This window comes from Corvus brachyrhynchos, unplaced genomic scaffold, assembly GCF_000691975.1.
Source record: "Corvus brachyrhynchos isolate BGI_N302 unplaced genomic scaffold, ASM69197v1 scaffold116, whole genome shotgun sequence".
NCBI classification, from domain to species: Eukaryota; Metazoa; Chordata; class Aves; order Passeriformes; family Corvidae; genus Corvus; species Corvus brachyrhynchos.
In genome coordinates, this window is record NW_008240221.1 from 13,561,444 (window position 1) to 13,577,452 (window position 16,009).

The window sequence follows — 16,009 nt, forward strand, 5'->3', positions numbered from 1 at the left end:
GGATCAGAGAGTAGCAGCAGATGTAGGTAAAAGGTGTAAGGAGTCAGTAGTCTGAAAGGTTAAACTATTGTGAAGAATTAAAAGAGCAGCATGTAAGCATATACCAGGAAGGACGTGGTAGTTATCAGCAGAAAGCACGTTTTTTCATGAAGGACTCTGTGGAATCTTGTTCAAAACCTGCCTGGATCTTCAGACAACATTTATACAAGTCATTGTGGCCACATTTTGTTTCCCAAACCTTAGGCTTAGTTCAGGAGTTTAGCCATTCATGACTCGTTCTTTCATTAAATTTGTCCTGGAGGACAACAGAGAATTTGGGGCAGTGAATAACTCCCCTGAAGCTCCCATGAGACTCCAAGTAGGTAGGTCCCTGGCTTGGACTCTGGGAGATGCTGAAAGTCATGTTGGCAGCACTGGGTCTCGATTTTTTCACACATCAGTTGCCATCCATAAAATGGGATAAATGAAAGACTGTTTTTCCCCATATTTCTTCTGTTTTCCTTGCTAAGGTTGTAACAACTGCAGAGATGCTGTGGCTGCCCCAGCCCTGGGCATGGTCAAGGACAGGTTGGACAGGGTCTGTAGCAATCTGGACTAGTGGAAGGTGTTCCTTCCCATGGCAGGGGGCTTGGAATGAGATGAACTTTAAGGACCATTCCAATCCAAGCCATTCTATGATTCTCCAAGAGCTGTATTAGAGAAGACCCCCATATTCCCAATATCTGTGGTGCCAGGTTCATGTTTGCACACTGTAACAGCAGCAAAGGCAAAACCCTTGCTTAGATAGGAAACAATCTGCCTCCAGAAGGAAGGGAATGGACAAAGTGTCCTCACAGCAAGCGCCTGCAATTTCCTCGATTCCATCTGAAAGCTTACTCTCTATTTTGCTGACATATGAGCTGGGTGCCCTATTGTACATCAGTGTAAAAAATAGCTGTTATCTGCTGTTTCATGGGAGATACGGCAGAACATGATTTATTTGTGCCTGCTCTGCTGCCTCCTTTGAAACGCTGCCGTTGCTCGCTGCACCTTTCGCAGGGGAAGGCAGATGGTCATCACAAAGTTTCCCATAACCTTGCCATGCCTGCTGCAGAGTGAATCAATGAAACCTGAATTACAGCGCTTTGCCTGGGCTGGGAGCTGTGCTGCTAAAGCATCCTGCAGTGTCTGCAAGCCTCTGAACGTCAGCACTGTCCAGACACTGAGGAAATGTGAAATTTCTCACCAAAATTTCAAAGCGGTGTCAAGTGGGGATTTTTAGCTGCAAAGTTGCATCCGATGTAAGCCAGGACTGCATTGCTCAAGCCTTAATTGCCAGCTTGGAAATGAATTTTTTGTGAGTGTGTGAGTGTTAGGTATGACCTCTCCTTAGAAAGAGTAGAAATAAAAAATCCAAACAGGATTCGAGCATGAAATTCTGGGGACAAGGATTTTTTGGAGTCTGAACAGCAGCAGCTGCCCCTCTGTGATAGCTGTCTCTGCTTATGTGACATTTGCAATGAGGCTCCAGGTGATTTGGGAAGCTGGCACTACACTGAGGTCCACCTTTCGTGTCAGCTCGTGCCAGGATACCCTTGCCAGAAGCCACTGTTTTGGTGGGAAATAACAACTGGGAATAGGGAAAAAAATGAACTTCTGAAAAGCACTTTGTCATGTTCCCTGGGCTGTGGCAGGCAAATGCTGGGAACAGTGTGAGCTCCTGCCATTAAAGTAGGCATAGGCAGAAATTTCTCAGCGGGAGGATTACCTCCTTTACATACCTGATTGAAGACAAGGTGAGTACATAAAATATTTTCAACACTGTCTCCCAATTTCTGATATTTACAATATCAGTCAACATGCTGGAAGATATCTATGTTTCATAAAGCCTCATTTCACTGATTTTTCCTTGGAATGGGATCATTACTACTATCTAGCAATTTCAGATAATGACCTGCATGCAGCACAGGTGCTTCTAGAAATGGTTAATGCTGGATGTAATAGATGTTTAAATGTCTCCCCCAAAAGGTTCTGGCCTTTTGCAGATGACTGCTTCCATGTGTGCGTGTGGAGAGCAGAGCCTCTCCCAAATTCAAGCTGTCAGCTCATTCCAGTAGTGCGCCTAGGCAAAGAATGTTATCTAATGTGAACTCACTGCTGCAAGGTGGTTTAGACATCAACTGCCTTGATCATTTTGTGTTTTTATTGAATACAAGAGGAAATAAATCTGAACATTTATAATCCAATTTATATGGGGGAGAAAGCAAAATGTTATTTGGTGTGCAATAGACACTTAATCCCTGGATTTAGACTTTTTGATCAAGGAGATTACTTGTGCTGGGACAATTTTATTCACTGAGTCTTCTTCCTCAGTTTGCAACTGGATTTGATCTTCTAAACCCACACAAGCTTCCCCTGTCTTGGAAGGGGCACATACAGTTATCCCACAGCCAGTGGCTTCAGAGCAAGGACCTTTCTTACAGGACCTTTCTTATTAAATCCATCTTACAACAGCAGAAAACAACCCCAAACGAATATTTCAATGGGGTCAGATAACTTTACAGAAAAAGGCCTGGTCTTGTTAACAGACAGAGGCTGATCCTGAGTGGGCCTGATGTGTCCTTTACTGATTGTCATGGGGTTTTATATGTCCTAGCATTTACTGAAATAATTGAGACCAGAATAAGGTTTATACTCTTGAAATGTATAAAAAAACAAATCCTGGTTAGATTGAGGTGTTAAGGTAGATTCTTTTCTCTGTGCCACTGATATTAATCCATCAAATCTCAAATAAACTATTCAAAAAGTCTGATTTTAATTATATTTTTCTGGAGACAGAGTAGCTATTAAACTTTGTGGATCTGTCTGTATACTGAGGAATCAGGCTACATTTCTGTACACATCCAACTTCTAAAAATGATTTCCAAAGTGTCAAGAAATCACAAATCTTCCAGAAATTAATCTTCACCTCAAACTTTTCATAGTAATTGGAGATTTGTCATTGCCCATCACTTAAGTGTGGGAGGTCATTCTCTCCCATGGGGTGAGGAGCTTGCATGCAATGTTTTGGATGATCCTGGACATCTGGGAACCTCTGAGGCTGCAACGAGTATCTGAGCAGTCCCTGAACTGCAGCACAGAAATGCAAATGAGCCTATAATGAGTAAGACGGAGTTGTGGCAGGGAGCAGGGACAGATCCCAGAGCTCACTGAGGTGAATGGCAAGGCTCCTGTTGAGTGCAGTGGTGTTTGAGCAGAGCTCTCGGCATGTCTGTGAGAGGAGACAGAGTCTATCACTGCATCACGGCATATGCACGATAACCACACGCTCATCTTTTCTGCTTTCTCTCCCAGGATGGAAGGAGCAGTTTCATTGGCCACCAGCTTGGAGGGGTCATGGAAGTGCCAAACAGCAAGGACCAGAGAGTCAAATCAGCCAGAGCCATCCAAATCACTTACTACCTCCAAACATATGGCTCTGTCACCCAGGACCTCATTGGGGAGAAGTGGGAGAGCGAATTCTGTAAACTGATGCACAAGATGCAGCTGGATCACCAGGATCTGCAGCTCTACTCACTAGCATCCTTTAGCCTCTGGAAGGACTTCCACCAGACCAGTCTCTTGGCCAGGGGCAAGATTTTGGTGAGCCTGATGCTGATTCTCCTGACTGCTACCCTCTCGAGCTCCATGAAGGACTGCCTGCGTAGCAAACCTTTCCTGGGACTCCTGGGAGTACTCACTATCTGTATTTCCAGTGTCACTGCGGCAGGGATATTTTTCATTACTGATGGAAAATATAATTCTACTCTGTTGGGAATCCCTTTCTTCGCTATGGGTAATTATTTATCTTCATAATAATAGGATTAACAGAGTTTAATGACAGGATTGTAAATTACATCCTCAGTTATAAAGTGCAGATTTTACTTTGAGTGAAAGTCTAAGTCATTTTCATCTTGCTAAATTGATCTGTGCCTTGCCAAAAAAAAAAAAAAAAAAAAAAAAAAAAAAAAAAAAAAAAAAAAAAAAAAAAAAAAAAAAAAAAAAAAAAAAAAAAAAAAGAAAACAGAAAGAAAAATGGAAACAAAACAAAGCAGTAGCTACAACAAAAAGCAAATGACATTCCTGGAATCTCAGCCAATATGAGAGAGGGGCAGTTTTATTGATCTCTGTTACAGAATGAAGGAGAAATTGTTATTGAAAACTAGTTGGCTCAGCAGACAACATGGATATGTGTTGACCCGACTCTGATGGGAGGCCAGCCAAAAGAGTAAGTTAAACAGGAGGGTACCAAGGAAAGGCATATTTTAACATCTTTCCCAAGGAGGGCTTTTCTTCAAGCTCTGCCTGCGGGGCAGAGTGGGACAGGTTGGTGTAAGAATAAGATTGATGGACTTTATCTCAAAGAGGAGATTACAGTTGTGTTTGCCAGGCTGTGAGCACAGGAGCCTATCAGGATCTGTGGTGCATAATCCCCTGGTTTGTGAAATCCCAGATCAGCTGCTGAGATTTCTTTTGTGCTGCACCCAGACAGGAGAAGGTGCAGAAGAAGAACAAACGTAAAACCCAGCTCTTTAGGCAGAAGAATTGCTGTCATTCCTTCTGTTACTGTTTGGTTCCAAGCACTTTTAGTGCATCCATGTGGTTGATGAGTTTGCTGGGAAGTTGCATTGGAAAGGCAGAAGGAAAGGTGCCCAGCTCAGTTATGGAGGCAGTGTTGTTTGGTGCCCTCACATCCGTTTGTCAGAGTTTTGCCATACCATGAGTCTGAACCCCAGGGATTACCCTGTGCAAAATCTCAGTGGTGGCAGCCCAGACCTAAATATTTTTATACTGGATTTTTAGTGGTAGGGAATCTTACCTGTGGCCAGAGCACTGCATTCTTACAGCTAATTGCTTAAGTTACATTCATGCTTCTAGTTCTCAAGACCAAGTACAGTATGGTAAGAGACAACTAAACATGGAAAGCCACAAGCTCGAGTCAAGGTTTGAAGAAGGGTCTTATACTTTTCTTAAAACCTCAACCTCCCAAAAGACCACATTTTCTTATCTTCCCCTAAGAAAACTCCTCATATTTAATCCATCCCCTAATAATGCCTGTGTGTCACTAAACAAAACGGCTGAGCTGTGGTGTCATCAGTCCTGATTTCAAAATTTCTGGAGCAGTTACTTGAGATGGGAAGGAGTGGAATAGAGGGGTTGGTCAAGATTCCAAAAGAGAAAGGGAAGAGTGAGGCAAAAAACCCCAAGGACATGCACATTTGGTTCAGCCTCATTAATAGTGATAAACAAGGCTGTGCCAAAGACCCTAATTCAGTCATCTGCCCTGCTAAATTGTGACAATGGCCCCTAGCATGGGCTGCCCTGTGCCAGCTCTTCAGATGTTGTGCATGGCTCTGTGATGTCAGGGGAGTTGATGGAAAGAAAGTGCTGAGATGGGGAAAGGGAAAACAGTCAGCAGAGAACATGCCAGGCTGTGACAGGAACGGTTCCTGACCTGTGCGAGGGGTGGGCTCAGGAAACAAAGAACAGAGGATGACAATGAAGAAGAACAAAGGATGACAGTGAAGAAGAGGGGTTATGGTTGTTATCAGATTTTGGCAGCCTTTTCCTGGTGTGTCAGGAGGTGCATATCAAAGCAGGTACCAAAGGGCACTGCCTTGCTTGTGCATCAAGTTGAAGTAAAGACAAAAGGCTCCTATAGGGATGAAAAGCACCTTCCCTAAATTGTACATTCCTCTGTTGGTGTCTCTTTTTAGATGGTTGGAGATATGGGTAGCACATTCTCTTTGCTTGACAGGTCCCAAACTTTTCACTCCCAAGGAGCTCCTCAATTTATACCTTCCCTGCAGCCCCAGGGTGAGACAGAGGTGAGAATTTCTGAGTGCCTCAGTTTCCCACCTCAATAGTCCATGATTTTGTTTGCTGTCTTAGGAAAAGTGACATTTATAACTTTCTGTTGTGTTTTGCGCTGTCATTCTTGTCACAGCCACTGCCAAGAGCAAAAGGAAAGGAAAAAACAACCTCTCTTGAAGTGAGATGTTTGCAAGGATTGTTTCTATAATATTATATTGAATGCAATTCAGGTTGCAAAAGAAAGCATTTATGTAACTCTTCTTCAGAAATTTCATTCAGGAGACTCAAACTGAATTGAAAAATTGAAAATATCATTAGAGAACAGCTTGCAGTGCTTGGGAACTGCTGCTTGTAAATATTAGGCAACACTTTTACAGTTTAATGAAGGAAAAGACAGGAAGAATGTCTTACCAAGATCTAAGGGGTTTACATGCTGCAAAGTATCGTGTGCCTTTAGTCCCTTAAGGGACACTGCCACCTAATGAGACCTTGCTCTTCCCAGAACACCCCCAGGGTCTCACAGACCTGGGCCCTCACTGGGCAGTTTTCTGCTGGACCTGGAGTCTGACACCAGAGTAGGTACAGTGAAGACCCCAAGACTGTTGATTCTGTTGGTCAATAAAAAACCTTGGCCCATGCTGTACCAGTGTCCCTTGCTGCTGGCACAGCAGAAAGCAAATAGCACATCAAGTAATAATTGAGTGAATACAGAAGAAAAAGTACACAAGGTGGGGTTTCCCTGAACTGAAAATGCCAGATTTGCAAGTCAAACTTTCAAATTCAAGTTACTTAGGTTAAAAAAAAGATAAAACCAGGCAATAACAGTGACACAGACCCTGCAATTACAATGCAGAGTACACAGGCAGCATTAATTCTGGCAGCTCCCAACTTTGGAACACTTCAACCTGACATTTGCAAACCATCCATTTAAAACACACTTGTTTGGTCAAAAATATGCAGTTTCCTCTAACATTCACTTTTCAAAGGATTAATTTTAATGGAAATTTTGTGATATTCTGGGCTTGTCCTTTTTCCTGCAAGGGTGGCAGGATGCTGCCATCTGAATGACATGAATAACCCTGGATGTTTAGATTCACAGTTCCTCTTGCAGTGCAGAGTGGCTCTGGGTTTCAGTAGGTGACAGAAGCCTACAGAAAAGTGAAATGCTTAATATTTTTCTAAATTTAGGCTGAATGACCTCTACCATAATTATTTACCACAGTCCTGCAGTGAAGGAATGGTCTGCTGGGATAAAGCACATCTCTGCTGAACTGGGGGAAGAGTGTTAGCTCAGATTGGCTTTTCTCCTCTTTATCATTGAAGGTGAAAAATTTCAGTCTTAAGTTAGGCATGAGGACAGTGGTGGAAAATCTTCCCTCTTCCCAACACCACAGTTTCTTCAGACAGCTGCCTCAGGAAAAAGTTTCCTCAGTACAGTGTCTACCACTGCATTTTTGAAGTCATTCAGGAGAAACTCTTCAGAAAGGTCCCCTACAAATAATTCTTTGGCTGCCAGGATCTCCTGCAGACAGGAGCAAGGGATCCTGATTTTTACCTGTTCATACCCCAGGCAAATGGATAAATGTTGTGAGTTGATGAAAAGGTGCTTCTTTAGTCTCAGAGCCTCCTTGTTTATTAAGTAACTGGGCCTAGATGTTTTAGTTGTCTTTTTTTTAATCAGAATTTAGTAACCTCTATGTGAAATCAGAATAGGGGACAGTTCTACCTTGCTTTTCTCTTCTGGACAAATAAAACTTGCAGTTTCTTCTACAAATTTAACATCAGCAGAGCTGTCATGACTGGCTGTGTTTCAGACAGGAGATAGAGGGTCACATAATTAAGTTTCAGATTTGTTCTGGCCCTGGTTAGATGTTCACATCCGCCTTTTGTGTTTGGATTCATATGCAATTTCAAAGGGGTGTTATGTACGTGACATAATTATGGTTTCCCATGCCTAATCATCACTAATTAATAAAACCAGAAGGTTAACTACATAATTGAGATATTATTGCTCCCATGATCTGCTTTTTAATGCACAGGAACCAGACTGATATCATCAGGGAGATAATTATTTAACTCAGCTGAGGTCCTGACTGTGTATTTTTAAATGCAGGTGTACCAATTACATCATTTTACATTGTAATTATTTTTGGCCAGTCCATGAAGTGCTTCATTATATAGATTAGTGGAAATCTTATGATAAAAACCATATACAATGTAATTATAGTGTAATTATGCTTTTTGTACTATAAAGGGTAAGTGTTTCTTAGAAGGCTGGATTCACAGTGGATGTGAGAAGCAGTTCCTGTCATTTGTAAGGCCAGACCATGAAGTCCATAAGATATTTGTGGGAACAGCTGTTTGTGACTGACTGTGTAAAGAACATCTCAGTGGGTGCTCTACCCAATATTGCTGCCATTCCTGCCAGTAACCACACTGTTGGCAGAGATGTAGTAAACAGATACAAGACCTTTAAGAACCAATAGGCTACATGTATTCAGCAGTAGCCCCATGACTGATGTAAGAGCTCAAGATGGATGGCAGAGATCGTACTTTCAGTGCAGACTTTTCTGTTAAAATTTCCCATTATTCCTTCCCTGGGCTTATTCAAATGGAAGGAGGAATCAAGGCAATAGCAGACAAGACTCCGGGCAGTTATTAGCATTTCAGATAGAAGCCATCTAACCTTTTTCGGATGGCAGTTGTTGAAATAATGACTGGTGATCACCTTTCAGTAAATTTGAGATGTCACAGTGTTATATTAGTGGCAGAGTCATGGAAAATTGCAGAAAAAAAGTCCTAGTTCAGATGAGAAATCATTTTTTTCAAACCTCAGAAGACAAATGTGAGAGCCAGAGTACAGGCTGTCACCAGTTTACCTGTACATGAAGTATCTCAGTATTCTAACCTTTCCTTCAAGCAATGGACTTCCTGATTACAAATGTGACAGAAACATTTCACAAGTGACTCAGACTTTGGGTTTGTCCTTTTGATGCAGCAGTAAAGCAAATCCCATATGAATCTCATGTTATATGATCACCTGCTATCTGGATGAAGAGCAAGAGAACGACCCTTTAGAGAAAAGAGACCTCCTGACATAAACCCCTACCTGTCCATGACTCAGAAATGCAGTGAATCTGTCATTTAGATGTAACAGCAGTTCATGTCCCTACTCATTCAGCAAGTCATTAAGGGCTTGGAAGCACCTTGTCCTTAATTATAAAATTCTGTTCTTGACTTTTACAGAGGAAAATGGGAATTAAAAAAAAAAAAAAAAAAAGAGTCAGCAGGGAAATAAATTAGAAGATTTAAAAATGTTTAAGATTACTTATTTTTTGGATGGACATCCAACACAAATAATTCATATGAATAGGTTTAGAAACTATGCATATTTGTAAAGTTGATTTCCCCATAACATCGTGTACTTCCTGTCAAGTTTTTCATTTCTATAGGAAAGGTTAACAGCCCAAGAACAGTCTTTCCTGGAATTTGAGTAGAAGACTAAAGCCATCCTGGGGTAATCTGCTGCACTTGCACCATGCAGCCTGGTCCTGCAACTATGTCCTGCAGTGGTGATGGTTAGGGAGAGGCAACTGGACTGGGACTGTCCTCTCCTCAAACACATCTGAGGGGAGATTATCTCTGACCAAGTCCTTTGGGCCTTCTCACACCCAGCAGAAAGGGATGTACAAAGCAGTCCAGCCAGCCCCAGTCCCAGCAGTGGGGTTTCTAGCAACCAATTCATGTGTCCCAAATATTCCCCCCTTAACTGAGTGACACAATCTCAATTTCCTTTGCAGCCAATAGGGAGAAATAGGAAACTCCACAGCTATTTGGACAAGTTGGGATAAGATGTGTTAATCTCTGGAAGGTTCTATCCATCTCTGAAAAAGTGTGACTTCTTAGACTTTAACGCCTGAGGTTTTGTGGGTTTTGGGTGGTAAAACAGGTTAATTCCTAGAGTGGGTTATTTAAGGTTCTTTATTGGATGCACTTTTTCTGCGTGTTGATCTCATTTAGGTTGGATATGAAGAAGACTTTCTTCACAGAAAGGGAGATTAGACACTGGAACAGGCCCAAGGAGGTGGTGGAGTCACCATCCTGGAGGCGTTTAAGGAATGACTGGATGAGGCACTTAGGTCTACTCGACATGGTGATGTTGAGTCACAGGCTGGACTCAAAATCTCAGAGGTCTTCTCCAACCTAACTGACTTGGTGACTCTGTGATTCTGTTATATACATAAACTCTAAGACATAGATATGTGGTTGCATATACAGCAGATATGCACAGACTGCCTCGAATCCCTTAGGGATGGAATTCTGGTCCATCTTTTCCTGTAGAGACTCTTCAGAAGCTCTCTTATCAACACAAATGTCATCCTCCAGGGAGGGTGGGGCTGCAGGACTGCAGGGCTGCAGGTCAGTGACTCTGAGGCTCCTCATAGGTTGAAGCATTCACCCGTGGACCACTGCCCAAGCACAGACCATCCCTGCCAGATCTGTAATGACAGAACAAGTACAAAATACATTCTCTGGGTTTGTTTCTTGAAAAAAGTCAGGTAAACTCTTCCTCCTTCTGACTCTAATTGGAACTCGATTAACCCATTTATCCCAAGATAAGTCTTCAAACACTGTTGTTTGTTATTGTTATTAATAAAACATCTTCTTCAGCTCTCCATCTGTGGCTAACAGGCTGGTAGCTGTCACTTGAACTGCTTCTAATTTGTTGCAAGCATTTCTAAAATCCTTGGGAGAAAGTGGTTTGACAAAAGAAGAGAGAATGATTTAACCTAAAAAGTCAAAAGCTGAAAAGAATGGTATGTTTTTGCACTTCAAATGTATGATTACTACTGAATCAATATACCAATTCAGTTCTGATAGAAAAGGATATTTCCTCTTCAGTTGCTCCACACATTTGTCTGAACACCTCTTGCTTTCATTTTTCTACCTTTTCATGGTAATGTTCATTCCTGCAACTGGGTTATTTAAGGCTCTTTATTGGCTGCACCTTTTCTGTGTGTTGATCTCATTAAAGCAGGAGTCTCATTCCTCGTACTTAGTATGTATCGATGCACATCACATTTACCTTTGGTAATTTGGGCTGGAAAGGAGCTGCATCATGGAAAAAATTTAGCTCCACATGTATCATCCTTAATAGGGCACTGATAAATCCAGCCTCGAATAGCACCAACAGCAATTCCACAACCTGCCTTGACAGCTTCTTCCAGGGCTTAAAAATCCACACATTTATAAAGGTATTTCTTAACATTTCCACTGCTGCAGTTTGCACCTATAACTCCAGGGTCTGTCTGGCCCGACTGTGGAGTGTAATTTTTCACAGTATCTATGTTTATGCAAATACTTTTAGGATATTTTATATGTAGGGTTGTGCTTATTTCAGGTTGGATAAAATTTCCTGCCAGATCTTTTCTCCCAGATATTTTACTATTAGTTCATACTTTCCTGTGAGCTCCATACACAAGGAAGATTGATGGTGGCTTCTGGTCTCTGCAGAAGCATGGTGGATCTGCAGGAAAGAGCAGCTGTGGGGTAGGCTGAGGATGTGTCCTGTGTTCTTTGGTGTGTTTTGGAAAAATTCAGTCTTGCACTGCTGTTTCTTTTCAGCTGGGAAGGAAAGGTGGACTCAGGTACCCAAGGAAGCACAGAGTGAATACTCTATGCTCCATCAAGCAGGCTCTCTGCCTGCATTAGATACTGTGATCCTCTGCAGGGAAATCCAAAATTGTGCCTCTGGGTTTTGGGCAAAAATGAAAGGCAGCAAATGCATTTGTTTTTCTCCTGGAATACATTTTGTGTGCAAATCATTACTGGAATTCACTGTTGTGAGATATAGTTGTGGCTCAAAATTCAGCCTGATGAAGAAAAGTTTGGATTTTTACGCAGCTAGCTAAAACATCTTCATTATTTTGAATAATATTACAGCACTAAACCATAACCATAAGGAAGAAGCATAAAAATTAATGACCATGCTAAAAAACCTAGTTCAGAAATGGGTACAAAGGAATTTCACTTGTGAAGAAATTTTCCCATAGCTGCCTTCTTTTAGTCTGATAATTTTCCCCTGAAGAGTTTGAAAAAGGATACAGAACTCAATAGACCATTTGCCAAATGTTCTAAATCAATATTTATCTGCTATATTCATCTACAATATTAAAAACTTTGCATAGAATCAAAGGCTTAAGGAGTCTATTGCAAATACCAAACGAACTAAAAAGACCTTACTTAGTATTGTATCATTTATATGTCCTTTGTGCAGCCACTAGCTAGTTGAGCTTTTAATAATTCAGTTTTATCTTTCCATTTCTGATCCTTTTTCACTCCATTTCCTTCCCATGAAGTGACTTCTCCTCTCTGGTGGGATAACTGCCTGCAGTCACATCCAGCATGCAGGATCCACATTGGCTCAGGGCTCACTTGTCCATGAGCAGTAAAAAATGACAGCAGCAGCCCATGTTATTCATGCCACCGTCATGTGCCTGTGTTCCTGGCCTTTCAGAGAAAAGTATTGCCAGGTATGACAACTGTAACTTTCCATGTGCTGGTCCTGCTGCATGTGGAGAAACAGGTCACATTTCATCCACACTCATCTGATGGTGGGGTGAGGAAGGAGATGCTATTTTGGATGCCCAAAGTGGCAGGGAGAGCTGCAGCAGCTGAAGATGCGGGCACAGGGCTGAATAGGGTGAAAACCTCAGGTCTTTGCCACTGTGGATCACTAAAAATGCTCTTTAGGTTTTGTTATGCAAGAGTGAGCACACTGTCCCCACTGTCTTGGCTGGTTTTCAGTGAGGATAATTGCATTTGTCTCTTCCTCCGATTCCTCCTGCTGTGCAGGTCAGATGCAGTGCTGGTGAGCACTGCCTGGCTCCAAGCACTGTGCAGGTGCTGCTCTGGTAAGCAGATGCTGGCTTTTACCCAGACGTGGCTGTATTTCACTGGCGAATGCAATGGCCACATTATGTGGCTCAGCAGTCTCTAAAATCATTCTGAGTTCCCTGAGAACATGTAGCTGTGCCTCGGCACATTGTCCTTGCATTTTCCTGCAGTCATCCCTGGCATTTCAGCACTAGGAAATTTTTTGCTCATACTCTGTATTCCTAGAGTCCAAGGAGGAAAAGTATTCCTCTACAACCTGAAATGACACAGACCTGCCCTACCCACATATCCCAATCCATATTCAAATGCAAATTTGCCCTGGAAATGTTAAATACCATAGACTTTCCTCATGTCATGAACTCCACTGCTGTTGATATTCTGCTTTTAAAGAAAACTATTTTGCTAGCATTGCCATGAAACCATTTAGTACTATAGTATTCTTCAAACCTTGCACTAACTCAGAAACCACAGCTATAACCTACTAGAGGGAGTACTTGCATTGCTTTATAAAGGGGGACCTAGTGGCAGATTACTGCACCTGGTGACACCCTAGAGGGTGAAAAATTCTGTTTCTTTGAGGTTCTAGTTGATACTTTCGCTGTTACTGTTGAGAAATTATTATCCTCCAGGGAGGACATAGAGTTGCAAGAAGCTGAAGGCAGGGAGGTGTTCTGTATACTGAGTGCAGAGCAATGAAACCTTCTGTCCTTCTACCATAAGTGGAAACTGTTTAACACAACGTTTTCTGTTAATGCAATTTAAACCTTCTAAAACTAGACTGGGAGACCTGGGAACAAAAAGCCTGTTTGTGCTTAGAGTAGGTATCACTGCAAAAGAAAACTGTGAAAAGAGCAAAACCCAAACCCATTTAAAGAGCAATCTTCTCATGGCAGAAGCTGAAAGAGAAGGCTCCAAAGGAGAGATGCTGACTAGTCTGCTGAAAGCATTACCAGGAAGTGCATGTTGGAGCTGTACAAAAACTGAGTATTGTGGAAGAAGAACCACCAGTGCAAACATCCCTCCCATCACACTCACAGTCAACTTCAAGACACCATTTTTTGGAGTGGGAGCTGCTGGACTCACCTCATCTTCTACCGCAAAAGTAGAACCAGAGAATCACAGGATGGTTTGGATTGGAAGGAACCTTAAGGATTATCTAGTTCCAATTCGTTTGCCATGACCAGGGACACCTTCCACTAGACCAGATTGCTCCAATCCCCGTCCAACTCAACCTTAACACTTTGCAGGGATGGGGCAACGACAGCTTCCCTGGGCAACCTGTGCCAGGGCCTCACCACCCTCACAGGGAAGAATTTCTTTCTACCATCTAACTCCACCCTCTTTCAGATTAAACCCATTCCCCCTTGTCCTGTCACATGCACTTGTCAAAATCCCTCTCCAAGCAGCTCTGTGCCTTTTGTATTCCTTTATGTGGACTTTCAGTGTCTCCCATCAGAGCTAAGAAACAGCAAGAACTTTATCGTGCAGTTAGCCTGCTTTTAAATGAATAACCTTGGTAGGATATTGAAGTAGGGGAGGCTTTACTGATCATAGATGGAGATGTTCTAACTCTTTCTCAGGTTATTTGGAGTCAGGCAACGCAGTTAATGAAGCAAGTCTCAAAAGATTTCTCTTACGTGGATTTTGACCTCTAAAATACTGATTCTTTGCCTGAAGGGAAAGTAATAGATAGTATCCCTTTATGGACTATTAAAAAAAAAAAAAATAGTGTAGATATTTATGATGATTTTAAAGTTGGTCAGGAGGTGTTAAAGTAATTGGTGGTCAAGGACAGACAAAGAAGACCAACTGCATAAACATAGAAAACTGGGCAAAAGAAGGCAAAAATGTCAATCCATTAATTTAATATTAAAAATGTCAAAAACTGTATATGTGGTTCAGTTTTATAGCAATGAAATTGATAAATCTTAACCGCTTGGGAGTTTTGTTCACAAGTGGAAAAAGACACTTATCAGCTTTTCAATTTCTAGAACATTGTCAGTGCTCCAGGAGACCTTTTCTTGTCTTTTGTGACCTCCTTTACTAGACCCTGTCATGTTTGCATTCCACTTCCCTAGGACCTGGCAGTGTATTGCCAAATGCACAGCAAATAATGCATCCCTTAGGAAATCTTATATTTTAGCGACTGGTAAATTCTCCTTGGACTTCATTCAATGTTTATTTGAAAAGATGAACATATTATTAATTTCATCAACCAGTGACGCAAATGGCCTGTTCAATGTCTTTTCCTGGAGCAAATTGCAAGGTTTTTAATTTCTAGAGGGGGTTGTTTTACCTGATATTAGTAAGGAAAAGTGAAAGCATCATGGAAATTGTTGAATAATAGAGAGTTTTTTAACCTGCAGATCAGGTTCTTTCACTTTTCCCTCAGCAGTGTGTGGAACTGTGAACTGATCCACTGTTAGCTTAAATAGCCAAATGGAGTACACAGGTTGTATTGGAAATGACTCAGACCTCAGGTGCTCCTCAAAAGAGGTGCTTTCCAGCTTTTACACCATCTCCTCTGAATTAATTCAATTGCCTTAAAGTTTTCAATTCAAATATCACCAGGTTCCAGCAAAATTAGACAGTTATTTCTCATAAATTCCTTTGAAAACAAATGGTCAAGAATTATGTTAGTAGTTCAAGTGTAGTAAGCCTTTTGTTTCCTAGGAAAAAGAAGTGATAAATTTCTAGTTTTCGTAATATTCAAATTCTTTACTTTCCAATCTAAAATATCTCTTTACATTTTCTCTGAGGTGAAAAAAGGAAATGGAGAAAAAAGGGCAAGAAAAAAGCCAGGGTGTGAGGAAATGAATAAAGGGAAGCATCCAGTAGCTCCTTTCTCTTTTTAAATTGTCAACACAAATGAAAGAAAACAATACATTTTGTTAGATAAAAGATTTAAGCACAAAAGTTCCAACAACTTTATTTTCAAAAATCTTACTGCAAAATACAATGTCAACAGATGTTTTAACACCCTAAAGCAAACATCCATCTAGAAAAAAAATATTAAATTTTATGCCATAAAATTATTTTTAAGTGTGCATGATATTATGGAAAATACCCATTAAATTTATTAGATAAACCTGATTTTTAAAAATCAGTCTGCAAGCTTACAGGAGAAAAGAAACCATGCTGGTATAGTCTATTTAAATAATGGTAATTTGATTTACTCCTGCACAACATTTTGATACATGCACGTATTTGTACTACATTAAATCATAGTAGCTTATATTAAATATAATAATGAAATATTAAATCGTAAATGCACGCTCTT

The 16,009-nt window shown here is 41.2% G+C and overlaps 1 protein-coding gene across 2 annotated transcripts in view; it reads left to right on the forward strand.

Annotated features, from left to right (window-relative positions):
- Window positions 1-16,009, forward strand: part of PTCHD4 (patched domain containing 4) — a 92,340-nt gene that overhangs the window by 21,236 nt on the left and 55,095 nt on the right. For both annotated transcript variants that reach the window (XM_008641816.2, XM_017745073.1), the window contains exon 2: window positions 3,334-3,814. In XM_008641816.2, the coding sequence (XP_008640038.2) occupies window positions 3,334-3,814 (481 nt within the window). The remainder of the gene's footprint in view (window positions 1-3,333; window positions 3,815-16,009) is intronic.